Raw genomic sequence first — 14,117 nt, forward strand, 5'->3', positions numbered from 1 at the left:
TATGTCATGGAATACTATTGTTCTATTAGAAACCAGGAGGGATGGGATTTCAGGGAAGCCTGGAGGGATTTGCATGAATTGATGCTGAGTGAGATGAGCAGAACCAGAAAAACACCATATACCCTAACAGCAACAGGGGACTGATGATCAGCCTTGAAGAACTTGCTCATTCCATCAATGCAACAATCGGGAGCAATTTTGGCCTGTCTGCAAAGGAGAGTGCCATCTGTATCCAGTTAAGTTGCTATGTGTGGAGTTTGAACAAAGTTCAAGGACTATTCCCTTTAATTTAGGAAAAAACCAGATATCTTATTGTCTGATCTTGTTACCTCATAGAATTCTTGTCTCTTCTCTAAGAATATGATTTCTCTGTCATCACACCCAATTTGGATCAAGGTACAACATGGAAACAAAGTAAAGACTAACAGATTAGTTTCCGTGGGGGTGGGGGGGGGTGGGGGAGGGAAGTAAGATTGGGGGGAAAATTATAAAACTGAAATAATATCTTTAATAAAAATTAATTTAAAAAAATAAAATAAAAGAGCTTGGCTCCTAGAGATGGAAATTCTCCTTTTACAGAGAAATATCCCAGATGGCTAGGACTATAGGAAGTGACACATCCTCCATATGAGGATAAAAGCAACTAAGAGTTTTTCACTAGTCTGATAAGGTCTGTGTGTGAAATTCTGCCTTCATGCTTAAAAAAGTGAAAGTTTTAACTCTCTGGATTCTAAGTTAAAAGCAAAATGATAGAGGTCACTCCTCATCCTAAAAAAACCCCAACACTTTAGCTTGAAATAGAACTATAATCATGTGACCAGTGGAATATCTAAGCTGTGATTAACTGATCACCTCTTTGGAAATGAAAAGCAGAGACCAGATGAGTAATTCCTGGTCGGGATGACCAGATGAGTAATTCCTGGTTGGGATGACATGCCTGGTAATCATGATAAGCCATATAAGCCCACCAGAGAGCAGGTCCAGTAGAAAAGGGGTATTGGGTAGTCCTGCCATGTGAATTGTGCCTTCATGCATAAACTGTGTTTCATTATACATGTACCCCTCTAAGCAGATTCCCAAGATGTACCCATTCTTACTACTGATGAAATATTTGTGGGAGAAAGCTCTTTTACTTATTTTTATACAACTTCATCAAAGATCTTGTTTTGAACAAACTGTACCCTTTGAGTAGTATAAGGGGAACTTATGACCTATATAGTATCTTGAACTTCAGATAACTTTTCTGAAGACCTATATATGTGAGAAGAGGTACCGTAGCTGTTGCATCCATGAACTACATCATATTCATAACATCTGCTCCTATCTGTCTCTCAGGCTTTCTTTTGTTAACTCTACACCACATACTCAATGTCAGCTTGACACCATGGCTGTGATTTGAAAATCTGGAGTTAACTCATTGGAAAGAGGGAGTTTTTTTTGCTATGAGAACATAGACTCCATTTTGAAAAGCAACCCATTCACCATGTCACTGAGCCCTCCATGGAAGCTCATAGTTTTAATTTGTGAATAAATTTATTATTTTTGTAAATGAAACATTGCAGCATCCACCCCCCCCCCACACACACACACACACGTTCTGACCATAGTTCTGGCTATTGGTCCCTCACAATGTTTTTTCCTCAGTAGATCCTGTTCACCCAGGGAGTGGCAGAACTGCTGATTTCTGTCAAAGTATACAGTTTGTAGTTATGTTGATTAACAAGGACCACAATGACCTCAGTTTCAGTGTACCCTGTAAAGGACTGAGGCAAAATTCCCTCCCATTTATTTTAGGAAGGGCTGGAAAAGCAGCTCACTACTTCCTCCTTCCCTTTCCTCTCCCTTCATCCCCCAATAAAAAGCAGAACAAGTCACCCCACTTGTCCAAATGAACAAAGCATGGTTCTCATTATGGTTAGGATTTGAAGCTGGAGCTCTAATTCTCCTTAATGGTCAGGGACAGTCTGCTAAGGGACATCAGCTAGCATTTTATGACTGCTTGTGCATTTTCTTTTTTAAAAGCAATGAAGAATAATTTTAAAAAATCGAAAGTTCTTCTGCCAAATTTGCTTTCATTTTATCCTTTCTTTAGTTTTGTTTTGAAATTATAAGCTGAGGTACTTTGCCTGTCTTTCAATCAACATCTCTGTTAGGAAATGAGGCTTGCAAAAGGACAATGATATAGTATACAGTATGGTCCCAGGGTATATAACGAGAATGAGGAGAGGAAGGACAAACCCAGGAAGCCTTTGTTGGACTGCCTTAGGTTGCACCCATCACATTTTAAGGAGGATATTGTTAAACTAGGGCATGTCCTGAGGCATGTCCCATGATATGATTATTAATTTTCACTAGTAACAATGCTTATTAATGATAACAAAAAAAACTAATCTAGGTAGACACAGGACTTTGGGACAGGAAGGTTTGGATTGAAATTCTTCCTCTAAGACTTATCTATATTACCTTTTCTCCTTCACTGGATTGTGAAAATGTATATGTTAAAAAATGTATTTGTGCAATTTTATGACAGTTAAGTGGCACAGTGGCGAGATCTGGAGTAAGAAGAACCTTATTTCAAATGCAGCCTCAGATACTATAAGTGTGTGACAAGTCCCTGGGGAAATCACTTAACTCTGTTTACCTCAGTTTCCCCATCTGCAAAAAGTTAGAAAAGGAAATGTCAAGCTATTCCAGTATCTTTACCAAGAAAACCCCAAATGGGGTCATGAAAGACTGAATGACTGGGTCAGCTAGGTGGCACAGTGGCACTTAGCCCCAGAGGCAGGAGGACTTGAATTCAAATCTGACCTCAGACACCTAATTATCTAGTTGTGTGATCTTGGGCAAGTCACTTAATCCCATTGCCTTGGAAAAACAACAACAAAAAAGACTAAATGACAAAAACAATTTGATGAAGGACAAGAACAAATACCTGTCAAGTTTTGAGAAGCTCAAAGATTCAGGATTTTACTATTGAGTTTCTCATTGCAAGACAAATTGTAAAATTCCGTCCAACTTCATATAGCTCTTAGAGAAAGAGTTCAGGAAGAAGATTCACTCTGGAGTCAAAGGATCTGGATTCAAATCCTGCCTCTGTTAGTACCTGAATGATCTTTATCTGTAAAATGAGGAGGTTGAAGCATTTGGCCCCTTGCGGCTCTTGATCATATTCCTATAGACTTTGCAGTCTATTTACCCTGTGCTAAATGTGAAGATAAAAATGACATTTGAAAATAGTAATTTTTTTTCCAGGTAAATTTTCATCTTTATTCAAAAAAGGAAGGTAGAGTTCTCTTGTTGATTTTGTGGAAAGTGAAGGCAACTGTCTCTTTCCTGCTCTGGCTAATTCATGCACTCACTGAGTCTGATTTAAGCTCTAGTTACTTTGACAGGATTTAAAGTAGTAAGACAAATGTGAATAAAATGAAATTAGGTCTGTAGGATTCTGAATAATAAAATAAAGATTAAGATGGTAATATTGGTCCCTCAAGTGCCAGTATTTAAACTTTAAAAATCAATCAGGAGAGAAGATTAAGTGGTGTTTCTTTGGTCCTAAGAATGTAAAAGCTAAGACTAAAATGTTCCTCCCCCTTCCCCCCCCTCCAGCTTTAAAATGTAAAGAATGATCCTTAAAGACATTAAATGACTATTAAATTCTCTTCAGGGTGTAAAGGATCTCTATAAAGTACACTCGGAAGGAATCATTGAATTTATACCATACTCTGCTAGAATATTCCTTCATAAACAAAGGGGGATTTCTTTTTTAAGGCTTTGCAAAAGAGGCGCTCATGAACACACACACACACACACACACACACACACACACACACACACACACACACAAACATCATCATCATCATCATCAGAAGAAAGTCACAGTATTTGTGCTTTTAGTCTATATCTTTAGCATTTCTGAAATCAGCCTAATTGCTGAATTTGTAAAACTGATTTTGTAAAATTAAAATATTTTGAATTCCTTAGACATTTCAAAAGGAAGTATAGCGCAGCCACTCTCCGATCTCCTCTCTATTAAGTTTCAACCATTCAATGTTATTCTTCACTGTTTCCAGAACTTTCTGTCGAGGAGTTGCTCCTGCTCCAGCTTCAGGGTATTTCTTAAAAAAGGTCTCCATCTAGGAAAGAGAGAGGAAGAATTTCTTTAAAAATTGAGCTGCTAATTAATTTTCTAGTTTTTGAGTGACCTTCAAGGGATGATGACACTATATCCATTCTTCCCTAGAATTCCACTATGCTTTATGTCCAACTTCTAAGTTGAGATTCATCCTGTTAGTTTAACACTTCCCAAGTCTTCAATCTTTGAGCAACTCATCTGACAGCATTAGTCTGACATGACAGCAAACTTGCACCTCACAGATCAGCTTGCCTATCTCTGGTTTCTATTGGTTGCTAAAATTTAGGTGTATAGGATAGAACATAAATTTAGAATTGGAAGAGTTGTCAGAAGTCATTTAGTCCAATCCCTTCATTTTACAGAGTGAAAATGAGCTCCATGGAAATTAAATGATTTGCCCAGAATCATAGAAGTAGTTCTAATTCAAACCTAAATCATAAAATTAGGATTTGGATTTCAAAGGATCATGGATGAAAAAGACTTTCATAGTCAACTACTTTTATGGTCATCCAAGACTTTAACTAAGACTTTCAGGGTTATGAAGTCTACCCACCACCACCACCACCACCACCACCACCACCACCACCACCACCATCCCATCCCTGCCCCCCCTCCCCCATTTTACAGATGGGGTAATTTAGGCTCACTGAGATTAAGTGACCTGCCTGAGGTCATATAAGTAGTAACTATCACAGGCAGGATTTAATTGTGACCCTATTTAACTCTCTGTTTTGAGAATTTCTTACTTCAGGGGCTAATAGCATTTTAAAATGGTCAGTCAAGGATTCCAAATCCCTAAGCCCTTTATAGGAATGTTCTTACTTGTTCCTCCAAAACAAAAGGAGACTATCCCTGGGACCACAATGACTAAAATCCTCAACCAAATAATAAAACATATGATTCTAATTCCAATAATCATATAAAACTTTCAAAATTTTGTTTCTCAGAGTAAACAGCTCTCAAAGTTTCCCCCCTCCTTCCATTTTAGAGATGGGGGAAGTGAGGGGGAGAGAGAGAGAGGGAAAGAATCTTTACCTATGAGAAGTAAAGCAATTTTAACCTTTGGTTTTGAAACACTAAACACATGAGTCTGAACGGAATCTAATCTTAAGACAAATCACCCCAGTATAAAAGGGTCATATCTCTCAGGGCAAAAGGAATAACCTTGGTTCCTTGGCAACCTAAACAGTCTCATAGAACTAACTGGTTTAAGGGCTCTGAGACCTTAGATATTTCCCTTGTAATATTCCAGATAGAAGAAAAATAGTATCCACATTTTCTAAGATCTCATTATCTATTTTCCTCACCTTATCCATGTAATTCTACAGCATTTCATGGAAGAAATTTAATAGAAGAGTAGTCTGGGCTATGTTTGAAAAAGAGCAATGTTGGAAAATATTTTAGACTCATACCTGCCAGAGTTGCAAATCTGTATTGTAGGGCTCTGCTATTGTCACAATTCGGCCAAGGTTTCGGTCATTGAGAGTGAATCTGAAAGGAAATTCACAAGAGCAAGAGATAGATATGATATACAATTCTAAATTACTGATTTAATTAAGAAGGTATTCCCATCATTTGGGAGCATTTTTTGTTCTTAAAGTAAATTGTTAAACTACTAGGAAGTCATAAATCATCCTATCTTGGAGACAGAACTTTTTAAATTGTCTGTAATGTCACTGCTAAGCACTTTACGATTCTTATCTCATTTAATCCTCCCCAAACCCTGCAAGGTAGGTGCTAATTAGAGCCATATAGGGCTTTAGAGATCATCTAGCATAATCCAGTCCAACCCAACAAGCATTTATGGAGTACCTACTATGAACGAAGCACTGTCCTTTGTGAAATTAGTCCCAGTGCTCTAGGGGGAGGGAAGGGAAGAGCATTTATTAAACGTATCTTCCACTAGCTGCTCTCCTCTGCACAGGTAAGAAACAGACCAAAGATTATACACCTAACTGGATTGGATTAGGGCTCCTGACTGGAATCCAGTGGTCTCAGTAAAAAATTAAGAAAAGTTTAATGAAATTATGATTCTTTTAGGCCACTTAATAATTCCTCTTTTTTAGGAAAAAAATAAATCCAGTTGTGAATTCTCTTCTTTGGATCAGAATTGGGAATGAGAAGGATAATAGAATTTCCCCCAAATTTCTTCAAGGACCCTAGGCAAAGGCTTTATCATAAGCTGTCCATTCAACATACAGTTACTGAATGCTTATAACCTGCCTAATGTTTACTTTAATGTGTAGTATTTTATGCACATGTATTCTACCAATAGGGAAAAAAAACAAAATGAAATCCTCAAGGAACTTATATTCTATTGGTCAGAATGGAATCATGGAGCAATGCTCCATAATGAACATACAATATTTTTACACAAAGAATTACTGGGAAGAAAAGAGTACTAAACTCAGGGAATACCTTTCCCAAGGTAAACCAGGCTAATTTCTATGGTGATAGCGTCCATCTGATTTTTTTTCCTTCTAAAACAGGTATTCTTAAATTTTAAACTATGAATTTTTTAAAATGACTGTATTGCAATTTAATTAATTTCCTTTGTTATTCTATGTATTTTTTTAATGCATTTGAAAAAACATCCTGAGAAGAGATTCTTGTCAATGTCCTAGTTTAGCACACAGCCTTTGGGAAACAAGGGTCATCTCAGTGACTCAATAAGGCAGTAGAGTGGGATGTCAGTAGGGATCACAACAGCCTGGGTAATGGAGCATATGGCTGTCATCTTCATATTTAAATTTAGAGCTTGAAAGGAACTTAGAAGCCATAGAGTCTAATTATCTATTTTTTTTTACATTTTCTATGTTATTTTGTTTCCCCCAATTACATGCAAAGATGTTTTCAACATTCATCTTTTATTTTAAAGTTTTTGCAAGGCAAATGGGGTTAGGTGGCCTGCCCAAGGCCACACAGCTAGGTAATTATTAAGTGTCTGAGACAGTATTTGAACCCAGGTACTCCTGACTCCAGGGCTGGTGCTTTATCCACTGTGCCACCTAGCCACCCCAACATTCATCTTTTTATAAGCTTTTTGAGTCTCAATATTCTACAATCGAGGAAACTGAAGTTGAGAGAAGGTTTACACAAGGTCACAGAGTCAGTGACAGAGTTTAGCTAAAAGAGAAATTGCTCAGTTATATTGGCTACAGGTTGATGAATTTTTTGGCCACAGTCACTCTTGAAGACTAAGCAGTAATACATTAACAAACTACATTTGGTGAGCAGTAGGGAGTAAAGATGCCATCTTTGGTAAAACACAGAAATTGATTGCCAAAAGCAAGAAATGGAGATGGAGGAGGGAGGGGGAAGGAGAGAGAGGGGAATAGATTTATTTTTAATTGTGAATTTCTCACTTTAAAAAAATCAAAGAAATATCTGCTACTATATTTATTTTTTTTTCTGTGCCTACCTTAGGCAGTATTGTGTGAACTACCATGGTTAAGCTGACACAATAGCCTTCATAGAAGGAAAGGAAGGAAAGAAATTTCCATCACAAAAGAACTAAAAAGTGAAGGAGAAAATTTTGAAAAATGCCTAATGTTGGGGCGGCTAGGTAGCGAAGTGGATAGAGCACTGACCCTAGGTCAGGAGGACCTGAGTTCAAATCCAGTCTCAGACACTTGATACTTACCAGTTATGTGACCTTGAGCAAGTCACTTAACCCCATTGCCTTGCAAAAAAAAAAATGAAAAAAGAAAGAAAAAGAAAAATATACAGTGTTAACATCAAAAAGAGTTACAAAGAAGAAAAGAGCACTAAACTCAGGGAATGCCTTTCCCTAGGTAAACCAGATCAATTTCTATGATTAAAAAGCATCAAGAAACTGAACTAGATCTTCATAAGCAGGAACAGTAAAGTATCAGCTATAATTTCCTCTTTCTCCTCCCCTTCCTCTTCTTATTAGATTGACAGGAGGATATAATGAATGATAAAAGTGATTTTTGTCTTTCAGTCTTTTCTTCTCATGTGAAAAATGGGGATGGGGAAGCTAGGTAGTGCAGTGAATAGAATTTCAGGCCTAGAATCAGGAGAACCTGAGCTCAAATCCATTCTCAGACATTTACTAGCTATGTCACCCTGGACAAGTCACTTTACCCTATTTCCCTAGGTTTCTTCATCTATAAAATGAACTGGAGAAGAAAATGGCAAACCACTACAGTGGTTTTACCAAGAAAACTTAAATGGGATTAAGAAGAGTTGAACAAGTATTAAAAACAGCTCACCAACAACAAAATGGGAACAAAAGCAGCACCTACCAATCCATAGTATAATGAGGAAAAATGCAATAATATTTGTAAAATATTTTGCCAACCTATTATTTTACACATATGTAGTCATTTTTAAAAAGGGATGATTGTAGTTCTCCATGGTTCTTACCATAACAACATTACTAAGGCCATGGAAAGAAAAAAGTTTTCAGAAGCAAGAACATCAAGCTTGTTGCCTTAGAAGACACTCTTGAGGGTTTTAGAGTTTATGCCCCCTTGAATGGGTCTCTCATTCACACTCATAAACTATAATTAAAAAGGAAGCATAAATTTTTATCCCTTTGTACCCATGTTATTGGTGGATTCATTGAATCCTGAGGCTTCATCCTGAAGTTTAGCAGGAGAAGCAAAAATGAAATAATAATCTTCTAGAAATCTGGGGTTTTGTAGCTGATTCTCAATCTGGCAAGGAAATTGCTAACATGATCATCAGATGTCCTTTAAGGCACATCATGAAAGCCAAAGAAGCTAACAATAAATTGTATCTAGATAGAAACTGCCAAAAAAAAAAAAGTCATTTTTAAAGTTTGAGAAAAAGGAAAGTGACCTGGGGGGAAAGTTTAGATGGAGTCTGGGTCAATTTTTGTTCAATTCTCATAGAAAATTTAAAATTTATTTAAGCTAGTTGTAATTAGGTTATTTACTCCTCCTGGGTTTTTTTTTTTTTTTTGGTTCATTTGTTTTTTGTATTGGGCATATGGTTATCATATAATTTCACATACTGGATCATTTCAAATATCACATGAAAATTAGGTCATAAGACTGGGAGGAAATGTTAAAGGCCTTGAGCCAGTATGGTTAAGTTAGAAACATAACTTGGGCGGTGAGAAAACTGAAAGGTAGAAAAAAGGAAAGGAAGAAAATAGCATATCACTGTAGCAGTCGATGTTCCTTATATTATTGGTAATATTCACTGTTGTTTAGATAGGGTGCTAGGAGAGAGGGTAAGAAAATGAAGAAGGGAGGTTATGATAAAACTAAATGCCTTGATATTGTATGTTACATTAGATCCCATTGATATGAAACTCCAATGCTTACAAAATACGTTCCTTACCAACAAGCATCTTAAAATGGGCAATATAACCAATATCACCTCCAATATTTGGATGAGAAAAACTGAGACCCAAAAAAAGTTAAGTTACTCAGTTATTGTAACAGTTGCATTTTAATCTGGACCTTCAAATTCCCAGACAAGCTGATGTCTCAAGTTAAGGAAGACAGAAAGTTAAAGTCTATAAAGGTCAATTTTGATAAATATATGTTTAGAATATAATGGGCTACCCTTTACCAATATCCATAGGAATTAACTTTGCAGAATAAAAGTCTTGTTTCAAGGGCAATTAATTCTTCTACATGTAGAAAAACAAGAAAGGCAGATTGAAAATGCAGTTCTCCTTTCTTTTTCACCAAAGTTTTCTCCTTCATTGTTTCCTTCTTTGTGTAAAATGTTGCAGAATAAGATATGACACTTTTGTCATGTACAATTCAAAAACATTCAGGATTGTTGTCAGGTCAAGAGTATTACTACTAAAAAAATAAAAATTTAAAAATTTAAAAAAGAGTGTTACTGCTGCTGCTACTGCTACTATTGTTGGTTCCTGTCCTTTGAAGAAGATCAAAGCCACTATGTTAGATATGAGTTACTTGTGACTGATCACACCAATATGAGCTTGGAATGCTCCACCAATGGTCAGGCACAAATAGTCCATGTGAACACATGAGGTGTTATCTTACCTATTTCATGTTTCTTCTAAGCTGCTTCCATTCTGCCTTGCAGCCCTCTCTCTGGTGAGGTCTTGTGCCAAGATCTCCTATGCTGCACAAACAATTCCAACTGCTACTACTACTACTACTACTACTACTACTACTACTACTACTACTACTACTACTACTACTACTATTACTACTACTCTTGTTGTTAGGACAAAAGGGAGTATAGAGAGATATGGCTCATATTAGAAAAGGAAGAGATTGATTGCTGATATCATGAATTAGCATTTAGAGAACCTTAGAACCTTGAGTCCAATTGCGCATTTTACAGCTGAGGCAACTAAAGTCATATGACCATAGAATCCTAGACAGAGATGAAAAAGAGTCTATCTGGCTGCTATCTAGTCAAATCCCTCACTTTACAGATGAGTTCCAGAGACATCAAAGATCACAGATGTAGAATTGTAAAACACTTTAGTTGCTGTCTAGTTTTACACCTTATTTCGTAGAGGAGGAAATAGAGGCCTAGAAGGATTACATAAGTGGTAAATTACAGAGATTTGAATATTCTGGCATAGTGGATAGAGCAACAGAGCAGGGGTTTGGAAGACCTAGGTTCAAAATCTACCTCAGATGCTTCCTTAGCTTTATGATCCTTGGCAAAGGAAGGGAAGGGGATTATTATTATTATTAAGTTATTAAATGCCCAGGTTCTATGATAAATACTTTTCAAGTGATATTTTATTTAATTCCTTCAAAACAATAACAAATTTCTCTGTATGTCAGCTTCCTTATCTGTAAAATGAAAGTATCAGTCTCAATGATCTCTAAGGTCCCTTCTATCTTTAAACCGAGGGCAGCTATGTGGTGCCACCAGGCTTGGAGTAAAATCCTGAGTCAAGACACAAGTTAAATCTGGCCTCAGACACGTACTATCTGTCACACTGGGCAAGTCATTTAACTCTTTGCCTCAGTTTCCTCATTTGTAAAATGACAAACCACTCCTGTATCTGCCAAAAACAAACAAAAAAACAAAACAAATGGGGTCACAAAAAATTGGACACAACTGAAATGGCTGAACAACAAAAAATCCCTAAACTTAGGATTCTATGATCCTTATGTTTCTGATATTATGTTGTTTACATTAAATTTTGAATTCAATTCTAAGATTTCTAATATCCCAATGGATATTATATAACATATATGAATATTATTTACATACTATATATAATTATGTATATGCTAGAACTGATTCACTCAAAAGGAGGTGACATGAAGTCAATTTTGTTCCTTTGATGAAAAATATCATTCTTCTTGATCTCTAATCACATGCCTCTTGAGTTAATGGCCTTTATAGACACTAAAGAGAGTTATCTCATGAATAAAATGTCAAAAAATAGTCAAAAGCAAAGAAAACAAGCAAATAATGATCAGAGGATAGCTCACCTATTGACTAAATATTCCCAGTTGAATTGTATCCAGTTCCAGGCCATGTACTTGCCATAGCTATTATATGAAATATATCGGATAACAGTAAACACATCCTGGGATTTAATGAGGTCAGAATCCTTGAGAAGGTCAAGATACCTAAGAGAAACCAAATGGAAAATAATTCAAAAGAAATTTTTAGTGTTCACTCTTAGCTAAATTCACCAATAACCTACTTGCAAATCCAATTCTTGAGGTACAAACTGACACAATTAATTGGATGGGACATAAGATGAAAAATATGTTTAATTCTTTCATCTCTTGGCAAAGGCCAATCAATGATTCTAAAAGCTAAAAAAAAAAAAAAAAAGCTAAGTTATTTGAACCTTGGAATTCAAAGCACATTATCAAGGAACTTTTGTTTGTAAATGGCTTTTAACTATGCCTACTCATGCTTTCCTACACTTCTCTATTAGATAGCATTCTTATAAAACCAGCAAAGAAGCCAATATTTTCTGGAGAAGGAATGAAAGAAATATTCATATTATCTCATGCTAAATGCATTTGGTTCTTTTCTGGATTGTATCTAATAATATGCTAAGATGATATTGTTAAGTTCAATTGTCTGTAGGAGTAAAAGTGAGTCCAATGTCTTGAACTGAATAGATCCATGAACCAATTACATTAACTCTCTTCTGTGATAACAGACTATAACCCCAATGATCTTAGTTTAACTATCTCAAGAATGCATGTTGGTCACAAGGCAGGATGGGTGGGATGAGTTAGCAAGAGAATGTGGATGGAATGGGACATTTTCCTCACCACCACTTGGAAAACCACGAATAATGCATAATTCAGTAAAGCAATTAATGCATAATACAGTAATGCACTAAATAATTATTCTAGTTATATTGTGTTGTTGGGTTTCTGTGTGAAATAAAGTTTATATATCATATGTCTTGGGTGAAAAAAATATAGTACACATTTTAATTAAGAAAGATCTATTCCTTTTAGGAGTATTAAAAAGTCATTAATAACCTTGATAAAAGTGTAACATTCTTCACAGATGCTAATCCATAAAGTAATTTCTCTTTTTCTTGAGCTAGAGTGGTCTTCTGGTACTGTGAGAGTGTGTAGTTCCACGCAGCTTCATCACCTGAGTTCTGCATTCCATATCGGTAAACCAGAAGACGGAGATTCACAGGTTGACTAAAAGACACACAATATTTCATTTGGGAAATTTCTTTTCTTTTTCTTTAATCAAATGACCTTCTTTTAGTTCTCCTTCAGACATTTCTAATTGCTGTCTCCTTTCATAACATCTGCCATTCTTTAATCAAAGCTGTTTCCAAACTCTGCTCTCTCTCTCTCTCTCTCTCTCTCTCTCTCTCTCTCTCTCTCAATGAAAATAACCCCTCAATCTAATTTGCTAGCCTTGACGTCTTTCTTGATTGCTAGTCTAGAATTTCTATTGATCTGTTGGAAATTTCTACTTGTCCATTAACATATCAATCTTACTTTACATTTGTAAATGAGTAAATTCATTTTTTTCCATGAAAGAAATATTCTTTTACCCTTTTATTGACATCTTTCTAGAGGCAGCTGGTGGCACTTTTGACCTGGACTAAGGAAGACCTGAGTTCAAAGCTGATTTCAGACATTTAATGGGGATGAGATCCTGGTTGCCTCAGTTTTTTCAACTGTAAAATGGAAATAATTATAGTACTTACCTACTGAGACATCTATCAAATGAGATAATATTTCTAGTGCATTTTATATAAAACCTGGTATATAGTAAGTAACATATAAATGTCAGTTATTGTTATTATTTTTATTACCATTATCATTTAGTGGCATCACATCCATCCTAGCAAACTCTCTAACTTCTCCCTTCTGGTTGCCCACATGTCTATTAGCCAAGTGATGCAGTGCATAGAGTTATGGCTTGGATTCAGGGAGTCTAAATTCAAATTCTACCTCATAAACTTACTAGTTGTGTTATCCTGGGCAAATCAACTAACCCTAGCCTAAGTTTCTCCATCTATAACATAGCAGTCAAATAACAATTCTTCTCACTTCTTTTCATTCTACTTCCACAATTAAAGAATTATCTCCCTCAAATCATTCCATTCCCCCTAAATCTTCAATAGCTCCCCACTGTTGTAATCATATTTATATCAGATCCAAAAGGCCAAGGATTCCTACAGCATTTAGCTCATCACATGTCTTCTTGCTTCCTATCAAAATCAGGTTATGGGGTGAAAATGATTCTGGAAAAGGCAGTGAGAAGGATGTCTTTGCACACATTGTGCAAGGCGTATCATCATTCATTTGATGTCATGGTCCTCTTTGATTGTGAAGGAAAACAATAACTCTTCACTAAATAAATGATAGGCTACTTAGTCTGACATTTTAGGCTCTTTAGATTCACTGCACTCCTTTTTGTATACTTTGTTTTGGTCAAATTGGATTACTCATTGTTCTCTACCAATTCTTATCCTGTCATCTCCTATGTCCATGCTCTTGCTCATTCTGCCCTCTATATTCAAAGTAGCCTTTCCCCATCT

General features: G+C 36.1%; 1 protein-coding gene across 2 annotated transcripts in view; it reads right to left on the reverse strand.

Annotated features, from left to right (window-relative positions):
- Positions 1–3,881: 3,881 nt before the first annotated feature.
- The window catches only part of ENPEP (glutamyl aminopeptidase), a 113,104-nt gene continuing 102,868 nt past the window's right edge, over positions 3,882–14,117 (reverse strand). For both annotated transcript variants that reach the window (XM_074228708.1, XM_074228707.1), the window contains 4 exons: positions 12,589–12,759; positions 11,569–11,709; positions 5,545–5,623; positions 3,882–4,133 (listed from right to left, as the gene is read on the reverse strand). In XM_074228708.1, coding sequence (XP_074084809.1) covers positions 3,987–4,133; positions 5,545–5,623; positions 11,569–11,709; positions 12,589–12,759 — 538 coding nt within the window. In that variant the 3' untranslated portion in view covers positions 3,882–3,986. The remainder of the gene's footprint in view (positions 4,134–5,544; positions 5,624–11,568; positions 11,710–12,588; positions 12,760–14,117) is intronic.

Source organism: Macrotis lagotis, chromosome 3 (assembly GCF_037893015.1).
Source record: "Macrotis lagotis isolate mMagLag1 chromosome 3, bilby.v1.9.chrom.fasta, whole genome shotgun sequence".
Lineage (NCBI taxonomy): Eukaryota > Metazoa > Chordata > Mammalia > Peramelemorphia > Peramelidae > Macrotis > Macrotis lagotis.